We start from the raw sequence: 16811 nt of genomic DNA, 5'->3' as shown, positions 1-16811 counted from the left end.
ATAATATTTCTTATGTTCTATGTTGTTGTTTATAGATCAATGAAATCTATTATATCACAGGTGTGTAGTAGGTATCAGATCAATATACTTCAAATGTTTCTCACAAAAGTATTGCCGATAATAAAAGGAACAACAACAGATGGCCATGTATCATTTCTAACATTGTTTACATATTCAAATATCTAAATATCATCTAGAAAAAAAAATCTTTTGAAAAGTTTGTATCAAATATTGACATTTAGCAAACTGATCATTAGAGCAATAGTTTTACTTTGCAGTAGTAGGGTATTAAATTTCTTAAACAAACATGCAAAAAACAAAACTTAAAACAAATGTTTACAATTGTCATGTTATTGTATTTCAGTTTTTATAAATTTATGGATCATTTTGTGAAATATTTGTAATATGAAACATTGTTCAGATATTGCTTATATGGGTAATATAAGGGAAATAACTATAAAATAACTAAGAACATAATAGGTTTGACAGTTCAGAAGATATATAGACCCTATTTGATGATAAAATTCACCATGAACTCACGCAAGGTATATACACCATGCACCTGAGTCATTTAGTAGGGGATTTTGACTCTGATTGTCTAAAAAGCTAAAATAGAAAACCAATTGTTATCTAAATGTATGAATGTGTCTGGAAAACCTGCATCAGGTAAAATTGTAATCAAAGCTTTAGAAAGCCAAAGATATTCAATACTTGAAAGCAAAAAGACCAAAAATGACCTTAATAAAACAACTAAAAACTCTTCAGGTCAGCTTATAATCATAATAATGATTGACACAACTATTTTTTTGTCATCAACTGATTGTCACAATTGTCTTACTCTCAGGTTAATGCACAAATACATAAAACTCAACTTGAGTTCTAAGACATAATACATGTTAAACACCCCCCATTCACCTCCCTGTCCGTATGAACCATCCCTACCCCCATGCTCGATATATTCAACTATAAAATTGAAAATGGAAAATTATGTATTAAATAATATTCCCAGACCCAAAACCTCTCTAATTCCAAAAGATCCTACAAGTCCTTCCCAAATCCCCTATGTAATATACATACACTAATACCTAGACTTATCTTTTAGGACATTATACATCATAATTGTGTGTATTATAATTACACAATGTTTATTAATGATTAGACATCTGTCATTTCAATATTTAAGTGGTTGTGAAGGATATGCCTCTGTCCTTCTCAATCAATATTTTTAATTAACTAAATATAGACCTATATGGACTGTCCACTTGTGAAATGGCAGGTTATTATTGCAGATAATTAATTAAATGTTGTGGAGACAAATATAACCTGCAGTTTTCTACTGTTCAACAACAGCTAAGTGATTGGTAAAACAAAAATGTTATTTATTTGGTATTAATCAGGCCCGTGTAATATTATATATTGTTGTATATCCTCCTCCTTTTCTATATTGCCCTTATAAAAACAACATTATGATGAGTGTTATGTATATAGAGATAATATAGTTGGTACCTATTAAAAGGTTTAAACCTGCTGCATTTGTTTGCAACTATCCTTAGTCAGGAACCTGATGTTTAGTAGTTATCATTTGGTTGTTGGTTTTCCCATTTGAATGGTTTTACACTAGTCACTTTTGGGGCACTTTATAGCTTACTGCTCAGTGAGCCAAAGCTCTCAGTTGAAGACAGTACTTTGACTTATAATGTATTTTTTATTTACAAATTGTTACTTGGATGGAGAGTTGTCTCATTGGCACTCATACCACATCTTCTTATATCTATTATAATATTGGGAATATGGTAATACATTAGTTAGTTGTGACACTATGAGACTGACTTCAAGGGTTATATGGTTTCCACTAGCCATGACATATAAAAAGAGGATCCCATTGTTTATAACTTGTTTGAAAATCTTTTTCTCAATTGAACAGTTGAGTTTATCAGTTTGTAAGCTATCAATAAAGTTATAAGTCAATCATTTTAATAGGTCAGATGAACATGGACTTTATTCTATGTCGGTTTTAAAAGGCTGTAATGGAATTTTGTGTTGATCTGAGAAGAAGGCTACAATGACAACATGAACAAGAAGTTCCAACAAGACTATGTGCCTCCACTTATAATGGTTCCTATTGTTAAGAATGAATGTTCTTAAGGAGGCTCGCGGGTATAAAATTTTCAGAAAAAATTAAACATTTATTTTTCATTACAAATTTTATTTTAGTAGTTGTTACTTTATCATATGGTACAAAATTCTTTCCAAAAAACCAATTCGTGTTGGCCCTAGGTGACTTTTAAAATGTAGATATCATTGAAAAAGCTCCAAATTATCTCCCTTTGATGCAAAAATGCCATTTTTTGGCATTAAAATTGAAATATCTTTTTTAACTCATCGGTGACCTATATTTTTTATTGTTGTTTTCGAATAAGTTGTACATAAACTAAATAATTGTAAAATTTTAGCGATTTCTGTAATTTAGTTCTTTTTTTATTTCGATATTACTTCTGTTTCTCCTATTAGTTCAACAGAAAAAAAGGACATTAACAAAAATGTATGCTTCTTTCGATGGCAGATTGTGACCATAAATGAACGGTGACCCCATTTTTTTATTTCATTTTTCTTTTAAGAATAAGATAAAGTTCATTTATAGAAAAATATAGCGAAGTCCTATATTAAATAAAAATTTCGATTTAGACCCGCGAGCCCCCTTAAAAGAAATAACTCTGTTAAAGAGTTTCTTTAAATTTCTAAGGCATATAAAAAACTATGAAAATATTTGAATAAGCTCTTGTTGCAATAAACCCTTTTTTAAGTAAATACTAATCATTCAATCAATCATTACTGGATTTGTTTATTTTATTTTATTGATCATAATTCTTACAGGGTATAACAAAGATATGATTTTCCTAAAACTCTGATAGTGAGTGGTCAGTTTAGTTCATTTCTATATGTTTTGGAGTTTAGTGTGACGTTCATTTTCACTGAACTAGTACACAATTTTATTAAGGGGCAAGCTGAGGACCACCTCCAGTTGCAGGATTTTCTTGCTGCGTTGAAGACCCATTGGTGGCCTTAGGCTGTTGACTGCTCTATGGTCAGGTTGTTGTCTCTTTGACATATCCCCCATTTCTATTCTCAATTTTATCTACAGAATTCCCCCCCCCCCCCCCCCCAAATTTTTCAGGAATAACACAATTGTAAATTACAGTAAAAAGTGGTGACCATGCTTTGTCAATCATCTACTCAACATTCCTCGACTCAAATGCTTACACATAGGCATACGCTATATTTCAAAATTATAAGACTCAAAAACCACTATTTTCATATTTATTCACCTACTTTTATTTATTTGTATTATTTTGTATATAATATAAAAGATGGAATTATAGCACACACACTGCTATTTAATTCTAAGCTCTAGTTTAATCCACAGAAAACTAAATTTTATAGTAATTTCATGATTTGTAAAAATCCAATTGCGATGAAGTATTTCTATTGGCTTACCTTGTTTCAGCATCATTTGATTTGAATCCCCAAATATTTCCATTAAACATTTCCTAAAGTTGATATAGATGTCTACTTTAACATTATAATTAAAGTGATAATTAGCAAGGATAATTGAGGAATGATTTACATGAAATGACCTGTTATTGGAAATATACATCTATCAACATAATTACTAGAAAATAGATACTGGTGGTGCAGAAAGCTGAGGGTATATCAACTTATTTACAATCTAAGTACAAAAAAAAACCAGCACATTAAAATACAGTGTATTTTAATGTACTATAATACATATACTATGGAATTAAATTTGAATAAAAATAGACTATAAATCCATGAGGTAACAAAAAATTGTTTACATTCATAGTTTTCTATTCTTATCCAAGTATTATTCCATATGAAGTCATATTACTAGCAGTCTAAGGTAACACAGACTACACAAGAACAAAAGTATTACCTTATAATCCAGCTGTGAACTTAGCATGTCAGTGAGGTCACACAGACAAAACAACAACAAAATATTTTAACCCTATGAATTATAAAATTGAGAATGAAAAAGGGGAATGTGTCAAAAAGACAATAATATGTCAAAGAGACAATAGTCCAACCAAAGAGCAGAAGGCCACCTATTGGGTCTTCAACACGGTCAGAAAATCATGCAAATGGCCCTTGAATAAAATTGTACTAGTTCAGTGAAAATAGATGTCACACTAAACTGCAAAACACATAAATGAACTAAAATAAAAACACAATATCGTCGCTGGGCTTCTAAAATGTTGTAAATTACAAGTTTTTCAAGAAAATTTTTCCTCACAAACAGGCTTTGAAAATTTTGGCAAAATGCATGCTTCCAAAATGTTGTATGTGAACTTGAACATTTTTGTAAATAGCAGTGAAATAAAAACGTTGACATTTCTGGATTATCCAAGAACTTAAATTCTTTTCACAGAAATAAAGAAATGTACAATTATTTTTTTCCCAAAGCCATTCTACAACGATTTTCAAGTTTTCATACAACATTTTGGAAGCAAACTTTACAAACAACTGACATTGGCAATTTTGTAATATGTCTTATTTCACACATTTTGATTGGTCTAACTGTATGCTATTTTGTGATACCAAAGATTTCCTCCCGCCCAGACCATTGGTGTCAAAAAGTGTTTTTAGCCAAAAAAGTCATATACATTTTAGAAGCCCAGCGACGATATAGCATGTGAAAGGTCACAAAGACAAAACAACAAAACACTTGCCTATAACCCTGTGTACTTAACATGAAAACTGATGCATGTATACTTTGTACTAATGACTATAATTGATATAAGTAATTCTGGTCAATGAGAGGAGACTCTGCAGTCTCAGAAGACAATACACTGTTAACCATAATAAAGTCCCCACTATAATACTTTCTACTATGACTGATATTACACATTCTGGTAAAAAGTGTTGACTCCTACTAATTCTAGGACCATGCAGTCTAAGAAGACAATACACTATCAACCATAATGAAGTCCCCATAGGCCTTCTATAACTGATACATTACAAAACTCTGGTCAAAGACTTGTGGCTCCCTTAAGCTTCTTGGTCTAGGTTACAGTGACAACACAACAATGACCACAGACAACACCAAAGTACTTACCTATAGTCCTGTGTACTATGACGACTGATGTTAGTAGTGTTTGTTAATGAATCACGACTGTGCATTGGGCTCCTACGAAATATACAGCAATTAAGTGAATATATAACATTAAAATATGTGAACATCAATATTTCTACAAAGAGTAATTTAGAAAATGCAAGTAAAATTGAGAATGGAAAATGGGCAATAATTCAAAGAGACAACAACCTGACCAAAGAGCAAATAACAGTCGAAGGTCACCAATGGGTCTTCAACGCAACAAGAAAATCTTGCACCCAGATGTGTTTATTACACATGTTTATTTATATGTATGGTTTTATGGAAGAGTTGATGTGATCTGTTGTACGATGCGGTATTTATTTCAATCCTTGTTTATATCCTTATCATACTTATATAAATTATAATTTGCATTATTTGATAAAAACCTTTAAAACATGAAATCTTTATTTTTGAGATGCTTTGTAACTGTATATATTCAATATGGAGAAACATTCATGACATTCTACTTCTTTTACTATTAAAGACCTAAAGCTGTAAGTATTGCAAAATTTTACTTTGAATCCAGAATAAACCCCTATGGTTCAATGTACCTGTATGTTTGGGAGGTTTTTAATTACATTTAATGTCATTAAATCAATATTCTGTATGTCTCAAAGCATAAAAACTATTACATATATGTGAATACAGGGACTTCTATTAGAACCTAGCATTACACTTGTTGTATTGTTACATTAAAATAAAATATTCACATTTCAATGAAACAAATAGCAAATTAATGCAACATGTCACAGTGTCCAATGTCACATTATACCCAATTGAAATCAAAACTCAAGACCTAATCAATGGATGTAAAAGAACAATTCTTATTAGAATTAAGACAAAAGTTCAAATGATCCGGTATTGAAGGCAGATTATTGCTTTAAGTACAATAATCTTTACAAAAAAGCATGAATATAGCATGCAAATTAATGTTTTGTTTCTATATTGTGTTCTATGAGGCAAACTTTGATTTAGAATGAACGGAAGCTAGCATTAGCCTTTAAATTTCCACTGTATAGATGATATTTTCTATCTGTAAATTCAAAGTTTGGCGACTATATTGATCTCATACATGTATATCCTACTGAGCTTGAAATAAAGGATACAAAAGACACAGTCAGAACTGTATCCTATCATGACCTAAAGGAAATTTTGTGCAACCATGTCAACCCCACTACCATCATGTTTATTTTCCCAATTGTAATAATTGAGAGGGCAAAATCCTCCACTACGATTTTTTTTAAAAGTTCACTATAAGAAATACATTGACATACAGCTCATTTTCAATAAGAACTGTCTGTGTGGGATGGCTTGCCATATATAAATTACATTTCAAAAATAACTCCCCACTAAAATATTTGTTCAACTAAACTTGTTCAAGATATTGTTCAATTAAACTTCAATATAAATTGTATAAAAATTTGAAAAGAAATGTAGGACTTTGTCAGTTTCTGAGTAAGAAGAGAGACAACCCCTAACATTTCCAACTTTTTAAAGCAACATTCATACTTGCCAACTTTTCATAATGCCCATGGGGGTTTTACGTGCAAGATGGCTCATATAGTCCTTCAAAACCTTCAAGGGGGCCTTCAAATATATTTTAATGTTGTTTTTGGCTCCTTCATACTTTTACAAGCCTATAGCCATTGTAAATTGGATTGTTTTGTTTAAAATTATAGACAAAATTGCTCTTTCAAAATTACTATTTGGAAAATCCCCCGCAAATATTGACAGGTATGCAACATTCCATTTAAAATCCATAACAAGCTAAATAAGTCATCAGAACAAAACTCAAATCATGCAAATATGATCTGCATATCACTACTTTCCAATAAGGTTATTGAAAATTGAATTTTAGTTTTCCCTTACACCAGAGACGGCAGGGAGGACATTTTTTTTGGTTGCAAAATAAAATAAACAAGGCACATGTAGTTTTGCTATACAGATTATTTGTGTCTTAAACCACTGAAAGAAAATTCTTGAAAAAACTAGTTTTACTTATAAATATCTTGATCTTTATTTGAAACTAAGAATGACAAATGACATTTTTTTTAAAAGAAATTATCATACAATGATCAAAGCATCATAGATAATTGACTTAAAAGTGAGTCTTGTTCTTTTTTTCATCTTTTAAAAATAAAATTGACCAAACCTGACAGGGTAAAGGGAAACCAAGTTAACCAACATTTTTTTGGCATGGCCTTATAAAGCAATAATCATCTAAATATCTGCAACAAACACTGAAAAAGGAGAAGATAACTAATTCATGAACTTTAAAGAGAATGTTAATAAGTTGTGTTTTAGATATCACAACCATGTTTACCGGAGACATCAATATTAGTTCAAGGGATTATATTGGCTGAGGGTTGATATATATAGTAATTAAAAAAAAGTGATATTAAAAAAGCCATTTATAATACATACACTTTATCTTACACTTTTCTGTTGTGTTTCATAAAGCCTGTGCATCCGAAAACTGTTGTCATAAAAGCTTTAAAACTCTTCAATTTTACCTGTTTCACCCCCTCTATTATCAAAGGTATCTTGTTTCAGTGAGAACGTAAAAAAGAAATTTAAAACTAAACTATGTTAAATATGTATGTTTGTTTGAACAATGTTGGGTTCATGATCAATTAGCCAAGAGTTCATTAGAGGAAATAAATTTAAAAAAAGGTTATGAACATTTACACCAGATTAAAAGTGATGAGATTGGCTGACCTTGCTCCATACAACTGGACATTAGGACATAACTGATATCGCTGGTTATGAATTTCAATTGAATTATCTCCCTTACATCAATGACTATATTTGTACAAAATGAACTATTGTGTAATACTTCTAAATGTCAAGGCAGGTGAATGGTTCATAGCATTTAAACTCAAATAACATCTACTATTGATGATTAAATTTAATTTGCTTTGTGTTTCATAAATAACATTGTTAAATTATCTGTATTATGTATGTCTTGACAGCTGCCAATTATACCCTAGGGCTAAAAGCTGCTTAAAGGTTATAATAGGACAATTTTCATACTACAGAAAAGTCTTTGTGCATGATTTTTGTGGAGTCAAATTCATTGTCTGCTTCATTAGGTCCGAGAACATAATTATTTCGTAGTGCATTTCTTTTAGAACATAAATGAAAATAAAAAAAATCCCACCTGCGCTTTCTCAAAGAAACTTTTACAGTGTGTTGTACTACTTTTGGGACAAATTATATCAAAATTATAGAAAACTTCATCGTCTCTAACTCAAAATATGGACAATTTTATCTTTACGGCGTCATGAAATCTTTTGACAGCTTCCGAAGTACTATTTTTCAACCTTTTTCACCTGGACCAAATCACTACTTTCCTTTAAAATTTTGGACCCAAATTTTTTTACAGTGTAATTTCACCCCCCTTCTTGCAATTTGAGGCATTAAACATGGAGAAATAAATTTGGAAGGGTTATAAAAATTAATGGCAAGTAACCCACTGTCAACACTAGGGACTATATTTGTGAACAACGAAAAACAAGGGACGACAATTGTGGTCTCGGACCATTTTATCTTCCCTCCTTCAAAATTGCCAAGACCAGGAATAATTTTCACAAGAATGCTTTTGTTGTAGCTTTTGAGGAAAATCAAATCTACTTTGTTACACAGATCATTTCCTAAATTTTTTCAAAGGCAACATTTTTTGCACTTTTATATCTAAATTTGGCAATGTAACAAAATTACAAGGCAATGATCCAGATACCACAGAAATATTGTGTTTGACAGAGATCAAATTAGGTGTTTTCTCAACTTTTTTACAGATGTAGTCAGGTTGCCCAGTAATATTAAATAAATGAAGATGTTGTTAAGCCCACCATCCCTTAAATTTTTTAATACATTCATGACCCATGCATCCACCAATAGAAGTATTTATGAAAGTGCATTCAAAGACCCCCCTCCCTATTTACTTTTTTTCTGAAACAGACGTTAGAATGTTCCATTATGTTGGTCAAGCTGTGAATATCATAGTGGCATACATGTACAACTACAAAGGCTCTGATGATGATTCATCAACTAACAGAATATGTAAATCATATACAACAGAAATACAGTTGTCACCTAATTGTAATTGACAATTTTACCACTTAAATGAACAGTACAAATGTATGATAAACAGTATCCCCAACTCACCATTCAAAGTCTAACAAATTAACTTTTTCCATTTCATAATCCAGATTTTGTTTTCCTTTTTTACACTTTAAAAATATTACACAAGGCAGACATCCACACATTTTTATAAACATTTGACTATGTATAGTATTTAATGACATAGGATGATAATGTCCTTTGTATCAATTGACTAGGATAAAATTACAATAATTCATATTACTGTAATTCTGTATATATAATGGCTGTAGGTGATATGTTTAAAATGAACGTTGACAGTTTATGATACAAATGTTACTATTTTTATTGTATGGTCGTTTTAAACAATAGGCATCAGTACCAAATGCTCAGTAAAAACAATTCTCAAATGCTACTTTCTCCAACATTTCTCTTATAACATTGCAATACCATGAATACTTTTAATTCTACTACAACTCTAAATGATTTGCCTTTATCTTATTATCTATTTTATAGGAATACATGATTTTCCCTACAAAATTTACTCTATAGGATTAGGATATAGGTGTACACTGGGGTAGTTGGTCCTGGTGATTCCCAAACAGTTTTTTTTGGTGGATAGTTGTCTTGTTAGTAATTATACCAATATTCATGCAATAACCCTATAATATTGATAAATATTGAACAAACTGAAGCAATAATAAAGTAGAATTACCCTTCACTGATGTAAGAATGATGTTGTTTCATCTTTCCCGGTGGACGACTGTTGTATGATAATGGTTCAGAGTCTGTATCACTACGTATATGTTGAAATGGGCCTTCCTGATAGTAGTCAGTTCTTTGTTTAAAATCATCAGGTTTATAATCCTCATGTTTATATTCATGATCATAATCCTGACTGTCTTGGCGATAATTCCGTACAGAATCAGACTCTTCTTGCTCCACAGATAATTCCTGATCAAAAGAGTCTTGTTCAAATGTATTTTCTCGTTCATATTCATCCCTATCAGGAGATCCATACCTGTCAAATGATTCACCTCGTTCAAATGATCCGTTATGATCGAACGATTCAACACGATCAAATGATTCACCCCTTTCAAAGGAGTCTTGATAAGGATCATACTCAGTATAATATTCTTGTCCATGAAGGTGAGACATATCTGATGGCATAGGTGCATTCCTGATCTGTCGTGCAGGTATGTTGTGTGCATTCAGCTGCTGGGGGTAACTCATCTCACTTGTATAATCACTGTCTTCTGATTGGCCAGCTGAAATTAAACAAAAATCATATGAAACCTCACAAAAACCTTACTGAATTCATAATTTTCTTTTTTTGATGATCATTTCATTTATAGCCAGGTAAAGGTTATTACAAACCCATCATGATTTTTAAATGTTTAAACAGTTTACAAATTGAGACTGATGTTTAAATAATATTTTATAAGATTTGAAACTGTATAATATTTTGATTTGAAACTGTGAATATTTTGATTTGAAACTGTATTTCTTATATTTGAAACCATATAATTTATGATACTGTGGATTCATTTATTTCTGTGGGTATCAATTTTTCGTGGATTGAGGAAAACTTTTCATGGATATTTGATTTCGTGGTTTAACCCATTTCTGCACACAAAGCCTATTGAAAATTTGTAATTCGTTGAACATTTGAATTTGTGGTTGACTTGTACCCGCGAAAGCTACTAAAATTGGTATCCAACGAATAATAATGAATCCATAGTATTTGATACTGTATATTTAAACGGATAGTAGCTACGATTTTCGTTAAAATTACTTTTTTAATCTATATGCCGGATTTTGTACAAAAAGTAAAATAATTATGATTAAAACAATTACTGGTTACGTTCCATAAAGCATTTAGAAGTTTTTTAACGTTTAACACCTACATTTATTTATTATCTATAGATAATAATTCAATGTTAAGCCCAACCCTTATTCATATGACCTTTACTCGTCAGTTCCCAATGCGCAAGCGCATATTGTGCCTCGAAGGGAAAATGGTCGAACAGGGGAATGTTATTGCGGAAATGGTACGCGAATTTACAGTTTCAGCGAGAAAAGAAACAAAAAAGAGGTGCAGATATGGTTATTTTAAATTAAAAATACAAAAACGTCGATGAGATCGGTCATTAAAATCACTCGAAACACCTGCGACGCAGGCAAAGTCAAACAAAAGTAGCCGACGGTTTGCGTAATGTTTACAGTTCTTAAATTTTCCAGATCACATGAAAAAAAATCTCAATGTGTTCATAATTGTCTAAAATATGTTTATAAATTTACGGGCAGTAATCTCCCACCTTAGAAGAAATAAGAAATCAACTTCCTAAACTAAGTATTATTCTTCAAGTGTATCCTTCATGGATGCCCCGATTTAACACACAAACACGTGTATACATTATCGGCAATGTTTGGTCATACAAATGCAATAACAAGTGTATAATATCGCCATTGTTGGAGAATCTTGGGTTGGAATAATATGCCGGTATTTGTTATATTTTTTATTTACATAATTTGATAAATGGCGTCAAATATGTACGTTTAATAAAGAGTAATTATCAAATATGTAAGAAAACAAAAAGCACGTGTTCGTATCTATATATATCTTGGTTAGCTCACTCGCTATGTCGGCAAAGTTCGGGAAGTAAACCCGATGCATAATTAATGAGATGAATAGGCACACAACATGATATGAACTATCAATTATTAACACTTCTGTAGTTTATGAAAACATTTTAGCGATCTTATTGCTTATATTTAGTACATATCTTTGATTTTAGCAGCTTTAAAACTTGTTCATAATTTTGTCAAAATCGTAGCTACTATCCCTTTAATATAAAACAATATTTCTCAAGTTGAGCATTAAAAAAATCCAAAAAAGTATATGAAAAAACCTTGATTTCTGTCTGTAAGAAGGGAGATAAACAACTCAGAGATTTGTAGCTATTATAGTATTAGTATAACAAGTATGGTGTTAGTTAGCTTGTTAAAATAAATTTTTGAAATTGCTCCCTGATCTTTGCTAAAAATATATTCTTACTGAAATTTAGTACACCAAAAAAATATCTTAAAAGTTTTTTTTTATTTAGTTGTTCAAAATATATGTACTCCTTTCATCAAGATTAATAAATAATTGTTTTTCCACTTGCAACCTTTCATAAATTCACAACTGTCTTCTTCATATAATGACTGTAAATCTTTCTTAAGCTGTTTAAACCATCATTCAATGTTATTATATATATCTATCATCAGGGGAATACTGAAGCCATTTTGTTTTAACTTTTTCAGCATTACCACATTTGTACCAGGAAGTACCAACAAATCATTGATTTCTACTCATATACTCAATTAATGAAACCAAAACAGGAAATAATATGACATAACTGGGTCGTATCTATAAATAATACATTAATTTACAACCATAGTAACATCCTGAATTAATTTGATGGCACAATTACAGATAGACAACAAAGGATTTTAGGAGAAAGTTGAGAATAATCCATGTTATTCCTGATATAATTAATGTAAATTAATCAAATTACTTGTAATTGCTTAGCTTTATAGACGATTTTTACATAATTATGTATATAATTGAATGAAATACAACTAGTCCTGTTTTCGTCAAAGATTAGTTTAAAACAGGACCATACAAAGAAGTTACCAATCAAAATAGGTTATATACAGGTACATACTAAAGGAAGCCATGGTAGTTAAGAAACCAATCATTAGTATTAAGTCTAAAGTGCTGTTTTATTATTGGCTTGTTTATGTGATATATTGGGTAATTTGTTAGTTAAATTGATGAAAATGTAAACTCATACAAGGCAGCCTTATCATGGCTGATCATTTGTGGTTTTTTTTCCCTATCTCTTGCTCTCATTTTAGGGCCTCCTGTCTGCAACGTCAACGTGATATCAATATAGTATACAACCCCAAAATTTGTTTGCAGTCGTATAAAAAGTAAAACCACTATTTATCTTGTGTCATACTTACATTGTATGGATGATGAATGTTGATGTCTTTGTCGTTGTAATTCAATCATCTGCAAGATAAAAAAAGAAATGAAAAATTAACAATCTTTCTAATGAAGTTATTGTAAATTTTAATCCCTAAATATCTGTATTGCAAATCTTTCCTTCTGTTGGTATATGTTTTAATGTTTTGATTTGTTTAATTGATCATTAGGATGACAATGTTTCCATTGTTGAAGACCATACGTTAACCTCTAGATGTCTTTGGATATCTGACTGTCTCATTGGAATAATTATGCTATATAGATCCGTAAAGCATGTGGATTGATTTTTGTTATGACTGGAGTAAATGACTGTAAATCATTAGTTCAAACTATGGTTCAATCTTATAATAGTCCTCGTATAAAAATAAGCAGGTACTGTGGATTCATTAGATTTTGTTGGATACCAATTCTGGTGGATGCTCGTGAACCACTAATTCCAATATCCCACAATTGACAAAATTTTCTTTAGGAATTTATGGAGACTATGGCAAAACCATGCAATCAATTATCTTGAAAATGCAAGTTTTCCTAAATCCAGGAAATTAGTACCCACAAAAAAATAAATGAAAAAACAGTACTGGAGAGTCCGAGACCAACATAATAGTCATATCTTCTGACTGACGGAAAGTTCTCAAACAGGCTAGATCATTTAAGCAGCAGTATGCAGGTACCAACTAGAATGACTACATGCTTAGCTAGGATTTAAACTTTATCATTTAAGAGATGTGCAGTGCAGTTTATTTTATAGTTCAACATCAATAAAATAAGAATAAGTGTATCAGATAAAATGGACACCATGCCCAATTAATAAATTCACATTTCCATCTTCAGTATTTGTACCATACAATCTTGGCCTTATTCCTTATTTGGTATACACATTCAACAGTTCACTTAAAAGGTGTACTTAAATTTGATGTGATCAGAAACTACATTTAACCAAAAATTTCAATTTGGCATATTTAAATCTTCATCATGACCAAAAACTAACTTAACCCAAAACTGAAGCCAATCTTGAACCAGAATGTTAACCTGATACAGGATTGACCGAAATAAACATAACAAGAGGCTGTCACAACGACAGCAAACCAGATTTATTAACATTTATTTGTGTCCTGGCAATATCACAAAAACCATAACTGATGAACAGTGAAAGTGAAAATCGTTAATATCAAATTTGACCTCCATTTTGCCATCAGTACCAACATATCAAATTTGAAAAGCTTAGGTTGAATGGTTCATGAGTAAATGCAACAACATGAATGGAAACGTTATTTTTCTATCTTTCAAGAACCATAACTCCTGAACGGTAAAAGTCAAAATCGTCATTATTGAACTTGACCTCCATTTTGTCATCAGTAACAACATATTAAAATTTGGGAAGCTTTGGTTGAACAGTTCATGCGTAAATGCACGGACACGACTGGAAACACCATTTTTCAATCTTTCAAGAACCATAACTCCTGAACGGTAAAAGTCAAAATCGTCATTATTGAACTTGACCTTCATTTTGTTGTCAGTAACAACATATTAAAATTTTGAAAGCTTTGGTTGAATGGTTCATAAGTAAATGCATGGACAACATTTGGTTGCCGACTGCCCGACCGGCCACCCGCCTGACTGCCGTACATCCCCAAATCAATAACCGACATTTTTGTCACAAAAATCTGGTTAAAAAACCCTCTATTATAGTACGAGTGCATAAAAATTTACCAAAAAGTCATAAAACTTAAAACAGCAAATTTACTTGGACTTTAAAAATGATTAACATACATGTATAAATGTTGTTTATTTCATTTGGAAGAGCAATTTACATCAATTGATTTGGGATCAAAATTAACTCCAACAGAAAACTGTGTCTGTAGCAGAATGTGTTTTTTTTGGATATTTTAATGCATCCTAAAACAGTTTGACATCAGTGTGTAAAAACCTATCAAATATGCCATTATATGGACAACTCAATGCATCATTTTGTTATTCTAGGTTTCTGATATATATGTAACTTTTAACAGAAAACAAGTTATTCTTCCATCAGCATGTAAATTGAGTATAACAAATTCCTGAAGTGACAATATACATCTTCTGGGATTTTATCACTGATTTTATTGATAAAGAAAATTTCTGTTGTAGTATCATCTAAAATAGAACAAGTCTCTACAGTGCAAATTAAATAGAAAATACAGACAATTTTTCTGAGGCAATAAGTCATTTGGGAGACATTGGTTTTAACAGATAGTTTATTTCAAGAGAATGAACTTCTGTAGGATTTTTCTTTTTACTTCTTAGCCGAGTTTTGAAAAAGTAGTCTGAAGGTTTTGACCATCAAACTTTGCAAGACCAAAACAATTTACAATAATGAATATTGACGAACTAAATAAACATTTCAAACTGCCTTTACTTTGTATATAAAGAAAAACAAGGTTAACATAAATAGTCAGTGAAGCATGAACTTCCAGCCAAAAACATACAATCTTCTATCAGAGAATGAATATTGACGAACTAAATGAACATTTCAAACTGCCTTTACTTTGTATATAAAGAAAAACAAGGTTAACCTAAATAGTCAGTGAAGCATGAACTTCCAGGCAACAACATACAATCTACTATCAGAGAATGAATATTGACGAACTAAATGAACATTTCAAACTGCCTTTTACTTCATATATGAAGAAAAAAAAGGTTAACCAAATAGTCAGTGAAGCATTCATGAATTCTCAGCCAACAACATACAATCTCCTATCAGAGATCGAATATTGACGACCAAATAAACAATTTAAACTGCCTTTTACTTTGTATATACACTTTTAGAAAACATAGTTAAACCAAAATAGTCAGGGAAGCATGAACTTTCAGCCAACAACATACAATCTTCTATCAGAGATCAAATATTGACAAACGAAATAAACTTCTCAGAACCATACACACACCCTGACCTGACACTATCCTGGTAAAAAACAATCAACAATCTATTGACACAGTTGTCCTTACGAATATGTTTTAAACAGACTAATTATAATCCTCTGCAGAAACTTTGTCGATAATTACCGCAACAGAAACCACTTAAGGGAATGAGAAGTGCCAGGATGATAGTTTGTCATTTTTTTCTAATTTATCAATACTCGACTATTTCCTTTCGGGAAAAGATTTATAAAAGATGATATTTATATCTATTTACAAGAATCGATTCTCCAAAAGGCCACAGAGATAATCTGGAAGAGTCAGTTTTCTACATGACTAGAAACGGCAGAAAACAACGAGATATGTCTCTGCATCGTGACATTAAACATCCATAGATAAACTTTATCTTATTTTATACAAAATCAATACAAACACAGCTTCTGTGGGTACAAAATATTCCAAGTTAAAATTTAACTTTCTACTTTTTGTATTGTCTGGGAAATCTGATGAATATTTAATTGTTTGGAGGCAACAGAGTAGAATTTAGACCATTCAATCTTACCAAGACTGTATTATAATGCTTTATTATAGTGCCATTTATATTTCTTACTT

The 16811-nt window shown here is 31.0% G+C and overlaps 1 protein-coding gene across 1 annotated transcript in view; it reads right to left on the bottom strand.

Annotated features, from left to right (window-relative positions):
- Positions 1–16811, bottom strand: part of LOC139519196 (protein unc-13 homolog B-like) — a gene marked incomplete in the record, with an annotated part of 129819 nt that overhangs the window by 80118 nt on the left and 32890 nt on the right. The window contains 3 exon segments of the mRNA XM_071311085.1: positions 5132–5203; positions 9987–10539; positions 13283–13331. Of these exon segments, the coding sequence (XP_071167186.1) occupies positions 5132–5203; positions 9987–10539; positions 13283–13331 (674 nt within the window).

The sequence above is a fragment of the Mytilus edulis genome, chromosome 4 (genome assembly GCF_963676685.1).
Source record: "Mytilus edulis chromosome 4, xbMytEdul2.2, whole genome shotgun sequence".
Classification (NCBI taxonomy): domain Eukaryota; kingdom Metazoa; phylum Mollusca; class Bivalvia; order Mytilida; family Mytilidae; genus Mytilus; species Mytilus edulis.
This window is presented reverse-complemented; position numbering and strand designations above follow the sequence as displayed.